Source organism: Dioscorea cayenensis, chromosome 7, assembly GCF_009730915.1.
Source record: "Dioscorea cayenensis subsp. rotundata cultivar TDr96_F1 chromosome 7, TDr96_F1_v2_PseudoChromosome.rev07_lg8_w22 25.fasta, whole genome shotgun sequence".
In the NCBI taxonomy this organism is placed as follows: Eukaryota; Viridiplantae; Streptophyta; class Magnoliopsida; order Dioscoreales; family Dioscoreaceae; genus Dioscorea; species Dioscorea cayenensis.
Genome location: NC_052477.1, coordinates 28,397,193 through 28,415,161, shown reverse-complemented (window position 1 = coordinate 28,415,161; position 17,969 = coordinate 28,397,193). Strand labels below are relative to the sequence as shown.

General features: G+C 33.9%; 1 protein-coding gene across 1 annotated transcript; it reads left to right on the top strand.

Moving 5' to 3' along the window:
• The first annotated feature begins 10,741 nt into the window (after nt 1–10,741).
• Nucleotides 10,742–17,848, top strand: LOC120264609 (transmembrane protein 87B). Its single transcript, XM_039272429.1, has 6 exons — nt 10,742–11,079; nt 13,253–14,186; nt 14,823–14,918; nt 15,370–15,506; nt 16,500–16,720; nt 17,557–17,848. The coding sequence occupies exons 1-5, from the start codon at nt 10,874–10,876 to the stop codon at nt 16,672–16,674; spliced, it is 1,548 nt and encodes a 515-aa protein (XP_039128363.1). The 5' UTR covers nt 10,742–10,873; the 3' UTR covers nt 16,675–16,720; nt 17,557–17,848.
• The last annotated feature ends 121 nt before the right edge of the window (nt 17,849–17,969 follow it).

Genomic DNA, 17,969 nt, shown 5'->3' with positions numbered 1-17,969 from the left:
TTCTTGTTATGATGACTAATTAGTTGATTTAGAAAAAAAAAAATTCAGGAAAAATTCTTTTGGGAAATATTTAGCCTAAGGCTTTATAGCCTAGCGAAATTAGCCCCACTGTATAAGGCGGTGGGTGGTTTGAGAATTTCAAAGCTCTGAATTCAAGTCTTGCTGAAAATAGTTGTTGTAATAGATCTCTAGTTGTAGGCGCGGTTTTGCAGACCAAACCCTATATATCATCGTGTGAAGGTGTATAAACTGAATAATCCAATTCTTAATCGGTGCACATGCCACAAGAAAATAACAATTTACCCACGAACAATTCTGTGGGTGATACTATAATAATCCCTGGGTAAATCCATTTACCCAAGGAATACCCAGGGATTTGAGCCTCTAGCTAAATTGCTCGTGGGTAAAACATTACTCACGACATTTCTTATCTCTAGGTAAATTACTCATGGATCAATCTTAATAATGCTAATAGTCAATATTAATGTTTTAAAAAATATTATTTTAATACATAAACAAATTATATAATCACATAACAATTATATGTCACAAATTAATATATCAAGAAAAAATTTATAATATTATTTTCAAATTAATTATCATGATCCATGTTTAAGTATCAAAATCATATCTTTTAATACTTATTACATTAGGATTATCCATGGTATATTTACCTACAAATATTTTCCTAGATAATCTATGGATAAAATTTAAGCAAAAAATTCACATATTTGATTAATCAGGGATTACTCACAAATGTGTTGCCCACAGATAACATATATGGGTATTTTTGTGGATGATGTTGCAAAATTAAATTCTTTTTAAGTTACCTAGGGATTATCCACGATTGTAACACCCACAAATAACTTTGCTGGGTAATTCGTGGGAATATTATATTTACTCACGGATTACCCATGAAACATTCTCCCACACAAATAGTCCCTGGGTATGTCGTGGATAATTTATAGCGGGGATTACTCGCGTTATTTATCCATAAATTACCCATGGATGATAGTACCTAAGTAAATCCGTGGGTAATTCCGTATCTATTCTCTAGGTAAGTGTGATCATTTTATTTTATGAATTCCTTGCTATTCCATGGGTGTTCTCTATGTATATACCCACGGATTGTGTCCCTGGGTAAATTATTGTGGGTAAAATAAAATTTTCTTGTAGTGATATACACCTCTTTAGGTATATATCTACTTATGGCATTTGGTAAAAGTAATAAAAATAAATATAAATCATTTAAGACAGACTCTTTCCCAGTCATCTTTCATTGTCAAACATAAATATCAAATTTTAAAAAAAATTTAAAAAATTATGATTTTCCATTTTTGCAAAAAAAAAAATACCCCTTGAAAGTTTCGTTTATATACATTTTCCCCTCTCTAATTTTGGTATCCCCCAAAACACCCTCTTTTTCTCTCCACTTATTTTTAAACCCTTCAAGTCGTTAAAGTGACTAAACGGAGTTGGGTGGGAATTTTTTTGACAACAATGACTAGAGCTGTCAATTCGGGCTTGGCCCGCCGGGCCAGCCCGCCCCGCCAATAAAAATTGGCGGGTTGGGTTAGTCTTTTATAGGCCCACCTGGAGGCGGGCTTTAAAGAGCCAACCCGCGGGCCGCTGAGTTGGGCGGGCGAGCCGAGGGTTGGGGCGGGTCAGCCCCGTGCCCACCTCTAATATATATATAATGTATTTTATATAATATATATATATATATATATATATATATATATATATATTGATATCGACATATTATTAAGATTTAAATTAAAAAAATAAATAAATAATTTTTAATGAAGTTTAATATGTATTTAATTATGTTTTTAAAAAGAAATATGGAGATAACAAAACATTTTTAATGACTTTGTTGATTTTTGATGAATATTATGATTAGCAATGGATGTTTTTATTTTTGTGCTTTGTTAATTTTGTTAAAATTTTGTTGATTGTAATGGATGAATGTTATAATTGTAATAAATGTTTTATCTTGTGGTTTGTTGTTGTTTTTTTTTAAATTTTGTTGATTGTAAATTTATAATAGTATTTTTATTTAGAGATTTTGTAATTATTGTTGATTTTGTTAGGTTTTGAATATTATAATGGATGTTTTTTTATTTTTTGTTAATTATTGCATGTTTTAATTTTTTTAATTTAGTTTTTTTATGAATTTATAATGAATGTTTCAATGTTTCATATATTATAATATTATAAAAATAAAATAAATTAATTATTTTTGATTTTTTTACGGGCCGACCCTGCCCAACCCACTAACCCAAAAGCGGGCTCGGGTCGGGTTGGCATTTTTGGCTTCAGCCCGCCCTCGCCAACCCGCTTGACTCGCTTCTAACAATGACCTTCATCTACTAACGCAACTAATACGGGCTTTTATCTACTTGTAAGAAAGGTCTTCTTCTAACCGAGTCTTGGTTATCCTTTTTTGGCATGTTTGCTCGTTCCATTTGGAATCTGTGAAATCTCGGGTTGGGTTGGTAGATCCGATTTGGAGATCGGAGTCATGGTGGAGACACCTAGATCCGCCGGCGACAGCGTGGGAGTTCGATGGAAGTGCACCATCGCCGGAGCGAACCTCAATCGTTTCTTGGATTTATGGGTGTTTGCCCTCGTTGTTTTTATTTTTCTTGGCGGTAATAAACGATGAGACACAAAGATCAATGGTTTGAAGTCGGAGAACCCTTTAGAGGACTCCGTTGGTGGAGAGTTGGATCTGTAGACAAGCTCTGCTGGTGTTGGGGTTGAGGAGAAAGAGGTCGTGGAGATCGTTGGAGAGGTTGAGGAGCTAGTAGCATTGGAAGAGGAGAAGGAGAAGAGTGAGGAAGGTGAGAACTTAGAGAATCATACTAAGTTTCTGGTTGAAGAGACAAAGGAGAGGGAGAATGTAGTCTGGAGGAGGTAGAGCAGAGATGAATTAGGAGAACACTTTAGATTAAAGTATGTTTCTGCTTTAAATATATGTGTTTTTTTGTGTAACTTAGGTATTTTTCTGTTTTAAAAAAAATTTGTTTATGTTTAATAATATTGATTCATGTTTAAGTTACTCGAGTAGCGTTTAACACAAACATACAATTTTAAACGAAAACCGGGTTACTTAAGCGTAAACCCGAGTTATTTAAGCTGAAACTAGGTTAGTTACACACAAACATACACTATTAAGTGGAAGCAGACTAAGTTAAGCTACTAGTACAATAATACATTATATTTTGATTAATTTAGATCCCAAAACTCTTTAGAAATTATTGGATTAAAAAAATTAAAATTAAAAATTAAACTCAAATTCAATTGGTCTTTTTTTAAATAAATGCTCAAAAATAATGTTTAAAAGAAAATATCTTGGAATAAGAACTTTAGGGAATTAGAACATAAAAGAATCACCTTTTTTATGGATATATGGATAAATCAGTGACTATTTTTACCATGGATTAATTCTTGTTCTATAAACTTTAGGCTATTTTTACCAAGTACTCTTTTAAATCTTGTAGATTCCAATCAATATTTTCTTCCTAAATTAGAAGTACATTAAACATAAAGATAGATTTTAACGTTTTACGTTTAATAATAGTTGTTTTTGTTTAAGTTATTTTATTTCCGTTTATCAATCCGTGTTTTTTTGTTGAAGCTAACACGCTTTTCGTTTAACGCCTCTGCGATTCTTTGCTTTAATTTACTCGCTTTTTTTGTTTATCCGATTATGTTAGAGTGCATTGTTAAATGTTTTTACTTTTTAATTTGTTGGGTTTCAATAGTTTTTACATTATATGTTAATGCGTGATCCGATTAAGTTTACTAATTTTTTTGTTTAATAGTTTTTGGTTTTTTGTTTATGAATACACTTTTTTTATATTTAACAATAGGTTTTTTTGTTTAAGTTATCTTGTTTCTGTTTAATAATTCGGGTTTTCGCTTTTAAGGTATCGCGTTTCCGTTTAATAGTCTTGGTTTACGTTTAACAATAGTTATTTTTTTGTTTAAATTACCTTGTTTTTCTTTTTATCAATCCTGGTTTGTGCAAGCAACCCCATAATAAACATTCCGACAATTTCAAATTTATCCATACAAAAAGAATCGACATAAATCGGATGAATTTGAATTAAAAAAACACACACATACCTAAGTTAATCCGAAACACATATATTTAAACAGAAACACACTGAAAGCCACATCCAGACATAAGTTCTAAATCGTTCCTTCCTCTCTTACAAAACAACGAATACCCTCCCCCTCCTCATCCTCCTTCCGTTAATCCGATTTCTTCGGTTCTCTAAAGTACAACACATTTCTTATTAGTATATCGATTCTCGTCGGCCTCTTCCTTTTCAAGGCCGAGCCTTTCCCACCGACTTCATCGTCAAGGCAAACCCGAAGAACCCATAGCAACAGAAGGTGGTGATGAAAATGGTCGAAGGCCACTAGAGATCCGTGGTGAGGCTCAAGGTCTTTCAAAAAATATTTGAAAGATGGGAAAAAACTGGGTTATTTTAAAAAAGATGATGTGCTTTTATCCACCATTGTTGAGGAGTAAAAATGGAATTCAATCAAATGAATTAGACGGAATTAGCTGAAAGGGGAAAAAATGAAGTGAAACAAAAAAGGAAGGGCTGTTCCGGCAAATTCAAAAGTCAGAGGGGTTGTCTGTGAATTTTTTAAACTGTTAGGGGGTAAAAAATAATTTTTCCCTTTTTTTAGGTAGGGCGATAAACACCAACCCTCATGGGAGTAACGGGGAATTGGCACATGCCTTCACCCTCTTGAAACTAGGGAAGGAGGAATCTAAAAAAGATAGAGCTTTGTTTTTTTTCGTTTTTAAACTATGTGGTTTCTTCAACTAGTAAAGAAAAAAAAACTAACAATGTTAACTCACATGGTCAAAATGGTAAATTTATTATTAAAAAAAGGCCATGTGTCATAAAAAAAATATATTATTTTCAACATAATTTTGTTTGATTTTTAGAATAAATTTAATATATATGTATATATATATATATATAGGGGGCCAGTATTCTAAGGGCGTCCCTAGATTTTAAAATATAGGGGGATCAAGCCGCAGCCGTTAGATCAAAATCTAACGGCTGCAAACCTTTCCCCTTTTCTAACACTTCAAACAATACATAACTTCAAAGTTATATTATCTACAAATAATCTCTTCACCTCTGAAAGTTATCTTATCTCAAAGAATCCATTCCTTCACCTCTGGATGCTGAGCCTTCTCTGGTCTCCAAACAATATCTTGCCTCTAAAAAGCTACTAGTGAGCAAGGCGGGAGACGGGTGTGGAGCGTGGCCTAGGTGAGTCACTCGCTGATGCTTCCAGGTCGGATGATGACCTACACGCAAAGAAGCCTGGTGTGTAGCATTGAGTTTGAGCCGGATGAGGAGCATGGGCAACATCTTTACATGGATGCTTTCCATCTTAAAAAATCAATTTGCTTGATTCGTTTTAATGTAATGCGAGATTTTTTTTACTATTTGTTTGAGTTTGAGCCAGATGAGGAGCGTGGGCAACATCTTTACATGGATGCTCTCCATCTTAAAAAATTAATTTGCATTGATCCGTTTTAATGTAATGCGAGATTTTTTTTACTATTTGTTTGAGTTTGAGCCAGATGAGGAGCGTGGCATATTCTTTTTAATTCATTTTCACACGGATGCACTGGTTTTATCTCCGCAACCAGAAGGAGTGAGCGAGCAAATGACCAAATGGGGGAGTCTAGGTCATGAAGTTCTCTCATTTTGTTATCAATTACTAATGCTGGAATTGGCTAGGATAGTTAGTGATGTGATAATTAAGTGATTATCATGAAAATGATGTAATTAGGAGAAAGCATATCGTTAACAATCTTATTATTATCAGTGTGGTTGTTCTTGCCCATCACATGTTCAATACAATGCCTGAATGGTTAAAGTTATACATTTGTTTAAAATTGGTGCAATGCAATGATTAATCTTAATGGAAGAAAGGTAAATTGCCCAGTCATTTAATTTTTACATCTCCAACTCTTCTTCTTTGAGTTGGAAAATTTTATTTTGCTATGTGACTTTCTGATAAATCTTTTAATGTATTCAAACTGAAAGCAAAGTACATGAACTTAAAGGAATTTCATACAATTTGGTACAACAATCAAATAGTTGCTTCAATTAAAATGGCAATTATTACTTACAAGATTTATATTTTTAATAAAGAAACAATTAATTACATGTAAAATTAAATAATAATGTGTTACTAAGCCCTACAACCATTTCAATTTGTCCTTGTCCTCTTCATTCATTGAATAAAAGTAAGCCCCATGTTTGTACCATGTTGAAGCACAAACACATGAACATGAAAATTAAATAAAATTCAGTAAAACCTTTTACATGACCTTCTCAATCTGACCAGAGCAATCAATAAAACCCCTAACATGAGACTTGAACAATACCAACTCTAATTAACCTGACAACATGAAAAATTAACCTAACAAAATTCAGCAAAATGAAGAAGAACAATAATTGAAAAAACCATTGGACATAAATCCCAATGAACACAAAATAATTTTGGATAAGAATTGGCAACTGTAATTAACCTGACAACATGAAAATTGTACCTACAAACATAAACATGGCATTCATAACCACAATTAGATACCTCATTTAGAAACAAAGTTTAGCTAAGAAAAAAATAAGAATCAACTACAGAAAGACTTGGACCCATAATCCCAGTGAATCCATCCCAGTGACAAAACTAGAAGAACTTAAGAAAACTTGCGAAACTTGCACCCATAATCCCAGTGAATTCATCCTTGAACATATATAGTAGGCAAGGTAAATACAATCAATTGCAAATACATAGTGATAAATAGTCCAAAACCATGAAAGTTCCTAGGATTGATCTGCATTGAAAGATAAAAAATTTCATTTGTAAACAATATGACTAATTGAAAATATGAATCAACTTAACACAATGTTTAAAAAAAATTGTCTTACTCAATGGGTATGTAGTCATGTAATAACCTTTTTTCCCACATCTACTACAAGTTCTTTTCCTCTTGGCTAATAATTGAATATCGATTCCAGACTTAATCCTTGTATTCACTCTCGGCAGCCCTTTGCTCTTGACAAGGTTTGGATCAAGAATAGTGATATGTGACCCATAAACATCATCTTCATCTACGAAGCCAGACATAGAAGAAGATCCAATAATCTCTTGGCTTTCCTCAGTTTGCTCGATGCGCAATCCATGTCCTTGCGTGCTAGACATTTCACTAACCATTTTATGGATGTTATTTAGCTTTAGCATAATTTTCTCATACATCTCTAGAGATGAAATAGAATGTGCAATACGAAAACACATATTTTGTGCACTCCACTTCATCAAGGGTGTAAAGGTATTGTTGCCCGTCTCAACCATCATAACACTTGACCTATATCTTGCATCCATAGTCCAACAACGGAGAATATATTTTTTTGGAATCTTTGCAACCTCTTTTTTTTTTTTTTTTTAATATTTTCAAAATATGGGAACACAAGACACCCTCTCTCTCAAATTTCTTGCAAGAACATGTAGCCATTGGCTTTCCATCTTCACTACAATGCCTATTAAATACAAGCACTTAATTGCAGATTGTATATTTAGCATGATTAGATCCATCTCGAATGCGTTCAGCAAGCATACTATCACTGTCTCGCAACTCTGCCTGAAAGATGCTAAACATAGCTTTTGTATACACTTCTCCTCCATGTCTCTCAATTGGATGACCTATGTGAAAATTAGCCATAGAATTCAAAGTCTTGAAGTCTTTATTTTCTTCATCAATTCGTCAAGCACACAAAGCCTTATCATACTGCATAACAAACTCATCCAATGGAGTTTATGCATTAACAAAGCCATCAAAAAATGAGTTAATAATTTCACTACGTTGTGTAGAGATCATTCATGCTGTGAATATATCTTTCCAGTATAAAGAAACTCATTTGTGTCGAATTTCAAACATCTTACTCAACCAATGTTTATCATCAATATTGTATGTTGTTTTAAGTTCACCCCATCTATTCTCAAATGCTTCAATTGGTTCACTATGATGCAACCAGTTGTTGTAGTCCCTCATGAAGCCATATTTTCTCTTCAAATCTATTAAATAATTCATTGAATTTTCTGCCAATGTGCCAAGAGCAAAACCGATGACCAGAATTTGGAAAAACTTTTGCAATTGTCTTCCCCATAGCCAAGTCTTGATCAGTAATAATAGTTTGTGGATATTTCCCTAACATACATTTCAACCATGTCTGAAATACCCATAAAAAAACTTTCTTGTGTTTCATCTCCGATTAGAGCACAACCAAATAAAATAGACTGCTTGTGATGGTTGACTCCAACAAAAGGAGCAAAGGGAAAACAAAATCTATTAGTTTGATAAGTTGTGTCAAACACAACAACATCTCCAAATTCTGAATATGCCATTCTCAATCTTCCATCTGCCCAAAAAACACATCTAGTCTGACCCAACTCATCAAGCTCCATATCAAAAAAGAAAAAATCATCATTAAGTTTTTTCTCTTTGAAGAACTTAACAACTGCCATGCATTCTTGTCCAATATTATTGCTTCGAACTCCCTTCAAATGATTTGAACAATCATCTCGAGTAATTAATGCAGACCCTATATTTGAAAGTGTTTCATTCAATATTTGACACATTTGGCTTGGTCCCACTCTACTCTTATGCAATGTCTCCATCAAATTTTTACATGTTTCATTAATGTGGCGGTGTGACCGCATCTTCTTCACCTTGGAAGGAGTACATAATAAATGATGGTTATGTTCATCTTCAAATGTCTTTATAGTCCATAGTCCATTCTCCCATTCTTGCCACTACCATCAGAGTTTGACAATTTGTTCTTGTATCTCTACGTCTTTGAATAGTTTTTTCCGTTTGCCTTTTGTCTGTCATACACTTAGTTCCTTCCTTATCACAAACAAAGTGCCGACATGTAATTAGTTGAGAACAAGATGAGTGATACACGTGGCCTCTTCTTACTCCAAAGCCTCTAGACATTGCATGATCCAAATAATATTGAAATGCTTCATCCTCATCTTGGAACTCCTTACCAACAAATAGGGTTCTTGCCAATTCATGTTTATCTTGAGATTGTGGTCTCATTGGTAATTCTTGTCCATTTTGTGTTTCTAATTCTTCATTTATCCCGCATGGATTGAGTTCATTCGAATCAATTTCTATATTCTCAAATATAGAATCATCATCATTGATATCCTCCATAATATTCTATCAAGAAAAATACAACTAATTAGAACATATAAAAGTAAATCATTGAAATAATATTTATTTCACATGTTCCAAAACTTTTCAAAATTCTAATCTGACCATTGGTAGTAAATCTAAAACAATGAGAGAAAATTACTTGTATTCCTACTATGCTTATCATAGATTAACGTAGATTATCATGATTGAAAAACAATGCGTCAACATTACCTTGCAGGACAACAAAAACAAAAACAAACAGATAGTAGAAACACACACACACACACATCTAATTAATTAATTACAAATGAAATCCAAAGGCAAAAAATGTTCATAAAAAACACACAATAAATGTTGTATTAAATTCAAGGAATGCTTATCATCACTATTCAAGAATTGGAATATAATTAACATCTTTTATTCAAATAATTTTTTTCAAGCTTTCACTATCATTAACAAACATTGGAAGTTTACTAACTAGAGAAATATGAGAAAGGCCTGCTAGTGCCAGCAAGGAGGGAAAACCTTGGTATTACCGGCCAGATCGGGGAAGGATGAGGCCGGCAACAAGGGAAGAACTTGGTAGTGTGAGACGGGCTATGGGGAGGATGAGTTCGGCAACAAGGAAAGAGCTTGGTAGTATGAGACAGGCTCGGGAGAGGATGACGGCGGCAATAAGGGAGGAGCTTAGGGGAGGACGAGGGTCGACACAATGGACTAGCCTGTGCAGGATAACTTGGAGGAAGGGATTGCAACATCAGGGGAAGATTTTTGTGTATGGAAACATGAGAAAAGTATCACAACCCTCATATGAGGAATCAATGGTTGTGATGAGAACATCCCTAGAGTTAAAAACTAGGGACGTCCTCAGGGAACGTATGACCATATATATATATATTGCCAAATAAGATGGCTTTAAAATAAATTAATGATTTTTGCCTTTAACGGGTTTTCTTTTTTTTTTGCTTGCCGGAGAAACGACATAGTTTAAAAACGAAAAAAAATAAACCTCGATTCTTTTTAAACCGGAACCACAAGTTTTTTTTTTTAAATTTCCCAATTTTTTATAAAAAATTATTGTCAATGTCTTTGACGGAGAAATCGGACATTTTTCATCAAATTATTAACATTAGACTATTCAACTGTCATTAATTAATTAGTTGAAAAAAAAATCTCGACTCAATCACACTTAATCATATTTGTTTCATAAAAAGTTCAAAATGAAAGAAAAATCAATCTTCATAGTCTTTTAATAAATTTTATTTTTTAAAAGTTTAAAATTTAATAAATTCAATTTATTTTTTAATTTAATAATCATAATTTTTAATGTACAACAAAATATAACTATAGACCATTTAGTCTTTCTCCGACAATAACAGTGTTGATATTTCATCGTTCACAAAATTCATTTATCTACATTTATCAAAAATAAATAAATAAATTAAATAAATAAATAAATAAATACGAAAAATGAAGCTGTGGGCTTTTCAAGAAGACAGTTGGCCATCAATCCGTTTTCTTTTGTTCTCTTCAGTCTTTCTTGTTTCTCTTCCATTCGATCGAAACCCTAGCGAATCCGGTGATCAAGAAACCAAGCTCAGAGCCAACCACAGTGTTCCGATGCTTCCCAGAGAGAGGAATCGATTGATCCATGGCCTTTACTTAGGGTTTCTCCTTCTCCTCAGCTGCCCGTCGGGAACTCAAGCTTCGATCCATGAGTACTTCAATGGTGCTTTCACCCCTCGGAACAACTCCTTCTTCTTCCATGGTGGTAGTGAGGGTCTCTACGCAGCCGCTTCTGGTGGCAATCGCACTTCATTCATCAGGTCAGCGATCTCTCCTTTTCTTGTTCTTGATTTAGCTGCATTTCGGTAGGATGTGGGAATCGTTTCTTTAATATAGAATTTTGGGAGTGTTGGATTGAGGTGTAGGAGATTCTGGTTGCTTTTGAACGATGGAGGGATTTATGGGTCTGTGTTATTGTGTTAATCTTTTGGGGATCGTAGTGAATGATAGTTATTTTGAGTGAAAATCGAAGCTTTTAAACTATTAGCCTGATTGCAAGAGATCTGGCCAGTTGACTATCGCCTTATGTGGCTTGGTAGAAGATTTAGGTACATCTTCTTGATCACCGGTTTGCTTTGGGAAAGGCATTAGTTGGAATCAGTTTACCATTTGAGGGGAGTCGGGCTTGGAAATACAAAAGTAATACTTTTTTGATTGAAAATGTGTTTAAATGTTGGATTTAGAGGATGATGGATGACTTGTAATATGTGTGTTCTCTGAAAGCCTTGGAATTTATTGTCTTGTTTATGTTAGAGGAAAATCCAGCTAAATAATTGGTAGGATAAAAATCTTATGAAAGTCTTGGAATTTATTGTCTTGTTTATGGTAGAGGAAAATCCAGCTAAATAATTGGTAGGATAAATTTTGGTTGTATCATTTTGTTCTGTTCCTTCTTGAGGGTTTTCAGAAATTAGGAATTTAAGAAGGGCATGAAACCGAGAACTGGATGGAAAACACCCAGTATGCAAATTTCTTTGTCTGGCAGTGCTGGATCATTATTGCTTAAGGGCTACCATGTTGTGCAACTCATTCATCAGAAAGAAGAACATAAGAAAAAAAAAAAATGTTAGCAGGGAATGAGGACCAAGAAGATCTTGTGCGTGTTAGTTTTTAACAGCTCTTTGGGTTTTGCAGCATTTTATCTTGTTCAATGGTGAAAGAGATAATTACTTTGCACCAAACAGATGAGCAAGTGAGAAAATTTGCATTTTCCTCAAGTTGCCCTTTCCTAATTTTGCTTCATTCCAGGAATGTTTATGGCTTGTGCTTTTGATAGTTGCTTATGATCAATAACAGAGCAGCTTCTGTTTGCATATCACCCATTTTTATATTTTCTATTTCATATGAAGTCAAACAACATTGAAAAAACATTTTAATCCCTTTTATATTTATCTTTATTGAATTTCATTTCTTTTTGTTTATAATAAAGTAATGTGCGAACTCTTTCTTTCATGTAATTGTCGAAAATCTCATCAAGCAAAATGTTTTGTGGACTTCAATAATACTTGCTTCTTTGGGCTTAAGAGTAGCTGGAAAGCATCTGAGGATGAGTTATTTGACATCTTTGTTAGGAGAGTTGATGGTCCATTTCTTGTATCATGTAAATCTTTTTACAGGGACATCAAGAGTAAATTTGATGTGATCTAATGCGGAATTGAGGAACTTTTCTGGAATTAGTATTCTTGAAATAGTTCTTTCCTTCTTTGAAAGTTCTGTTATGTTTGGTTAACTAGTTACCCCAAATAATTCTAGAAGAGACAACCAAATGGAATACCTGGAATTGGCATAGACTAAAGTAAGCCTTCTTTCTATAACATGATTGATTACACTGAATGTGTTATCAAGCTCAGCTTGAGTGAGCTAAGCTGAACTCGAGCTTATTTGAAGATGAGGAGCCAAGCTTGACATCTGGCGGTAAGTCAAGATGGACAAAGGTTCAAGGCAAATGAGCCTGAGGGTTAGATTCAATTTGGATCTCATCTCCATTTTGGATAGCGGCATATTAAAAAAAAAGTTATATTAAGACCCATGGTAATTTTTTTATTCATTAATTTTAGTTTAAGTTGCTAATAAATTACTAATATATATATATATATATATATATTTATGTGCTTTAGTGAACCAATACTCAAGCTAAACTCGAAAAAGTTCAGGAATATCTGGGTTCATTTGACAGCCCCAAATTAGATTCATATATCACAAATCAGCACTGAAAAATTCATTAATCATTTATTCGCTTAATACAGTCTAAATTGAAAATTACTTGCTTTGGTCAAGCCTTACGCTAAGTTGGGATAAAAATTCTTCCTTCCATGCTTCATGCAAATTCAAATTCTAAACTCTTATTTCATCTTATCCCAACAACAACTAAATAGCGCCTTAAATAACGCAAACTGTATGCTGAGGTCTTTTTATCTGTCATGTCCTTTTCAGGTTTGAATCTGTTGTCTTTAAAAGGCCAAAGGAATCAACATCTCGATATCATGCCATGCAACGAAATACAGGATTAGTGGAAGCCATAGTAGTGGAAGTTCGAGATCGTGAGAGGATAGGTGGTACATATTTCAATTCTGAGCTTATATGCTGTACGCCTGAACTTCGTGATAAAAAGATTTGTGAAGCTGGGGAGGTAATTATTAAGAAAAGTTCTGATTATCAAGATTGGCCAGTACGTATTCAGACCTTTTTTGAGGGGACAGATGAAGAAGCTACTATGGAAACCAAAACTGTTTATATAAACAAAACTGGGATGTATTATCTTTATTTTATGTATTGTGACCCACTACTAAAAGGCACAACAATTAAAGGGAGGACTGTTTGGAGGAATCCAGATGGTTATCTGCCAGGAAAGATGGCGCCAATGATGACATTCTATGGTTTTATGTCTTTGGCATATCTTATGCTTGGCCTCATATGGTTTCTGAAGTTTGTACGATACTGGAAAGATATCTTGCAGCTTCACTACCATATTACAGCTGTGATTGCTCTAGGCATGTGTGAAATGGCTTTCTGGTACTTTGAATATGCAAACTTTAATTCTACTGGGACCCGGCCAATTGCTATTACACTATGGGCTGTGACTTTTACTGCTGTCAAAAAAACTTTATCTCGCCTTCTCCTTTTAGTGGTATCAATGGGTTTTGGCGTTGTCCGGCCAACATTGGGTGGGGTATCGTCCAAGGTTGCTATTCTTGGTGTGGTCTATTTTATTGCTTCAGAGGCACTTGAATTGGTTGAACATTTGGGTAATGTCAATGATTTTACTGGTAAAAAAAGGCTATTCCTGGTGTTGCCAGTTGCTCTTCTAGATGCATGCTTTATTCTCTGGATATTTTCTTCGCTATCAAAAACACTAGAAAAACTCCAGGTAGTCTTCTTAATCATTCAAAGATTTATTTGTTCGAATTTCGGAAGTCAATTTACTTATCTTAATTGTTTTATTCTTATTTTATGATTTGGTGTATGTTATACTGTGTTCTATTACCTGGATATTACAAGGCGGAACATTTGGATGCACATTCAGTCAGCAACCTTTTGTTGTGGGATTGTCTTACAGTGTCTGTTCTTTGACCATAAATTGGCAATTTCATTTATGCACGTCTTCTAGCTATTTAATACATCATGACTTGTGGCTTATCTTCTAAGTGGAAAAATACTTTTTTGGAAACCAGCACGCTGCCAAGTAGCTATAGTTTTAGTATTATTCTCGAGTAACAAATGTTTATGTTTTGTAGCTAGCTGAAGACTTTTTAATGCAGACATTGTTCATGATCTAACTTTTTCATTTTTTTGTCTGCATTTCACAATTACTGGTAAGTTAATTGGTAATCCACCTCAGAGGTGTTTTGGATACTCAATTGAAGGAGCTCGATTTATTGATATTCTTATTTTCATGAAATGATGGTTTCATTCAGTCACTGTTTTTATGGGGTTCTTTACTTTAAGTTTCGCACCTATTTTTGTCTTTTATTATTGAACTAATTCTCTCTTTGGTTCACTTCAGTTGCGAAGAAGTGTGGCCAAACTTGACCTATATCGGAAGTTCACCAATGCATTGGCTGTGTCTGTGCTTCTTTCTGTTGCTTGGATTGGTTATGAGGTAGCATTCTTTTTTACTGTACCTGTAATTTTGGGAAACCATCATAATTAGTCAGTTTAGGACTGCAGAATTAGCAAAAGAGTGCCCTGGAAATTTGATAGACCACATCACAATTTAGAAAGAACAATTGAAATGTATGAGTTTTAATGATTGTTTTTATTGTTGTACATCTAACCTTTCTTAGCTCTCATACATAAGTGCATGCATATAAATAACTAGCTTTGCCTTGTTAGATGGTTGTCCAAGTTCAAAGGTGCTGTTTGGCACTTAACATCAAAATTTTTTGAACTTAGAGAAATATCATGTTTTGTTAAGCATTTTCTCTCGCAAGTTCATTGATGATGCTGGTTAATAATGTTTTTTTTTTTATCAAAAACATTTAAGGGTATAGAATTTTTAGTAATTCTATTGTATCATCAATGAAGAATAAATTGTGATTGTGTCAATGCAGTTGTATTTCAATGCAACTGATCCCTTGAGTGAACTTTGGCAATGGGCTTGGATCATACCTGCCTTTTGGAATGCTTCGGCATATATACTTCTTGTGGTTATCTGCATCCTCTGGGCTCCCTCCCAAAACCCAACCAGGTAGCTTCTTCGTGCGTATATGCGCTGCATTTTTATATATATATATATATTTAAATTGCTAACTGTAAAATTCAACCTCTTCACTTCACTTCGCTCTGTTTATTTTTTGTCAGTTTGAAATGAATATGTGACCATAAGATTAGTGTCTTATCTTGAAAGTTACTGAAAAAATTATTTGTTCAACTTTTATGTACATAATTTTGTTCATATTTGTTTACTTCCACTTCTGTTTGTAATCCTTTTTTTTTTTGGTCGAAATATGGGGATAAGTTTCAGATTCTTGACCTGCTTTCCATGGATTTCTTCTGCATGCATTTTGTAACATGCTTTCCTATAATAGCTCACCACCATTTTTCTCTAAAGTATGTTGCAGGTGGATTTCTTTTTTTATTCATGTCTTCACCAACAGTTTTTAATTTTACAATTTCCTTTCATTCAGATGCCCATCTTGGTTTTCATTTTACAAGAGCTTCTCCTAGATATAATACCCAAGTAGCAGGGACTTAGAGGGAGTCTTTCTTGCCTGGAATAGTGCAATTTGAACTTCAATGTTGCCTATGTGGAACCATGTGTTTTCCATTGGAGTTGGTTATTTTTTGTCAGCATTTGCTTCAGGCATTTTTTATAAGACACATCTTAGCTTCCTTTTTGTCATCAGGCTATCTGCCTGGTCGTGGCTACCAATAACATTTTGCTTTTATTAGATGCAGCATTGCCATTAATCCACAATTCTTTATAACGTATATAGATTAATCCCAAGGCATCTAGTCTTCCTTGTTAAGCATTCTTTATTTCATATCCTGATGTTATAATGTCAATTACTGCCCACACTTAAGTGGGGATCAAACTTTTGGATGTCAGCTCCTTACACAAACAACAGTCAGTGCTTGATCAAAGTAAAATAATTCAGAAATATTTCCTCTATATTATTTACTGAATAAACATGTTATGCGCATCTTATGTAAAGTTGTTGCTTTTCCTACTTCTTCATAGATATGCATATTCAGAAGATACAACTGATGACTTTGATGAAGAGGGAGTTCCACTCACTGGCAGTGGTGTGAAGACAACAGGAGATATCATGAGTAAGCTCGAAAGAAAGGAACGGAAAACCACAGATCATGTATTTGGATTAGGTGATGACCTTGAGGAGGATAAACGCGAGTAGCAGATGTCATGTCCTGAGGGAGACTATCTGTATTATGCTGATGTTGGTATGTTCTTGCATCTGTTGTTTTGTGTATACAAAAGTAAAATGTTACCTGGGAAATGTAGAACTGATGTGTTTTTAAAGTTCACAATTAAATTTACCAAGAGTGAAATCCTGTTTTTCAGGTAACTGATCATCTTTTTTGATTATTTTTTAAAAGCAATTACAGTTATCAGATAGTTCATCTGCTCATTTTCAGTACTACTCATGCCTCCAAATTTAGCTATTTGTGTGGGTAGCAACTGCCTTGACCAATTTATTGGGACAGATTTATATTTGCAAGGAAATATTTTAACCTTGCAAATACACGCATGGAACTTAAAGATTTCCTTATTCATATCCTGCTTTTGAAACTATTATGTCATTTGTAATTTTCATGAATGCTTTTGCATATATAAAAACTTCGTATATTGCTTAATTAGTCTTTATGTCTTTAATGACTTTCATTTTCTTCATAACTAGCAGTTTTTTCCTTGTATATGCATTGATTTATTTACTATAAAAATTACTGTATTTTTGCCATGTTGCCTAATCTCTCCCTACAAGTGCTCAGGTCTTCTTAACCTTCAGCTGTGATTCTCCCCAACAATATTTTATAAGTAAATCATCATCATTCCTGTTTATATTTAATGGAAAAATGTCTTTTTTTGATCCAGGTTGTTAGAGAGAACAAATTTGTTGGTGGGATAATTTTGTAGTGGCTTGTGATAATATCTTGTTTGTGATGAATGAAATATGACATTTATTATTGTGGAACGTATTCGTATTCCTACTGGTTTCAATTCTTCGTAGGCAAATTATGGTATGTACTATACTAACAACATCTTATCTGCAAAACAGGTGGATTGCCCACTTGCACTACTGAAGTGAATGAAAATGGTGGAAGTTCTGATAATTTCAGTACCAAAGATACAACTACCTTCTCTTGTAAAGTGTACTGTATGATGAGATATATTTAACTCTTTATGATGGAAGGGACCATATTTTCTGTAGTTTTGATCACTTTTAACTTGAACAGTCAGTGCAACCTGTGTTGAAAAAGATCCATGTATACACTTAGTGGTGATCGGACAAACTATCGGCTTTGTATCATACCAAATCAATAAATGGCTATTAGGGTGTTTGATGTCTACTTGGTTTCTCGTCTCTTGTAAAATACGAAATTTTAACCGGCAAGGTGTCAGGTGATGACCACTGCTTGTTGCACCAGTGAAGAATGCAATTAGTACATAGACAAACTTGTATGTGTTGTT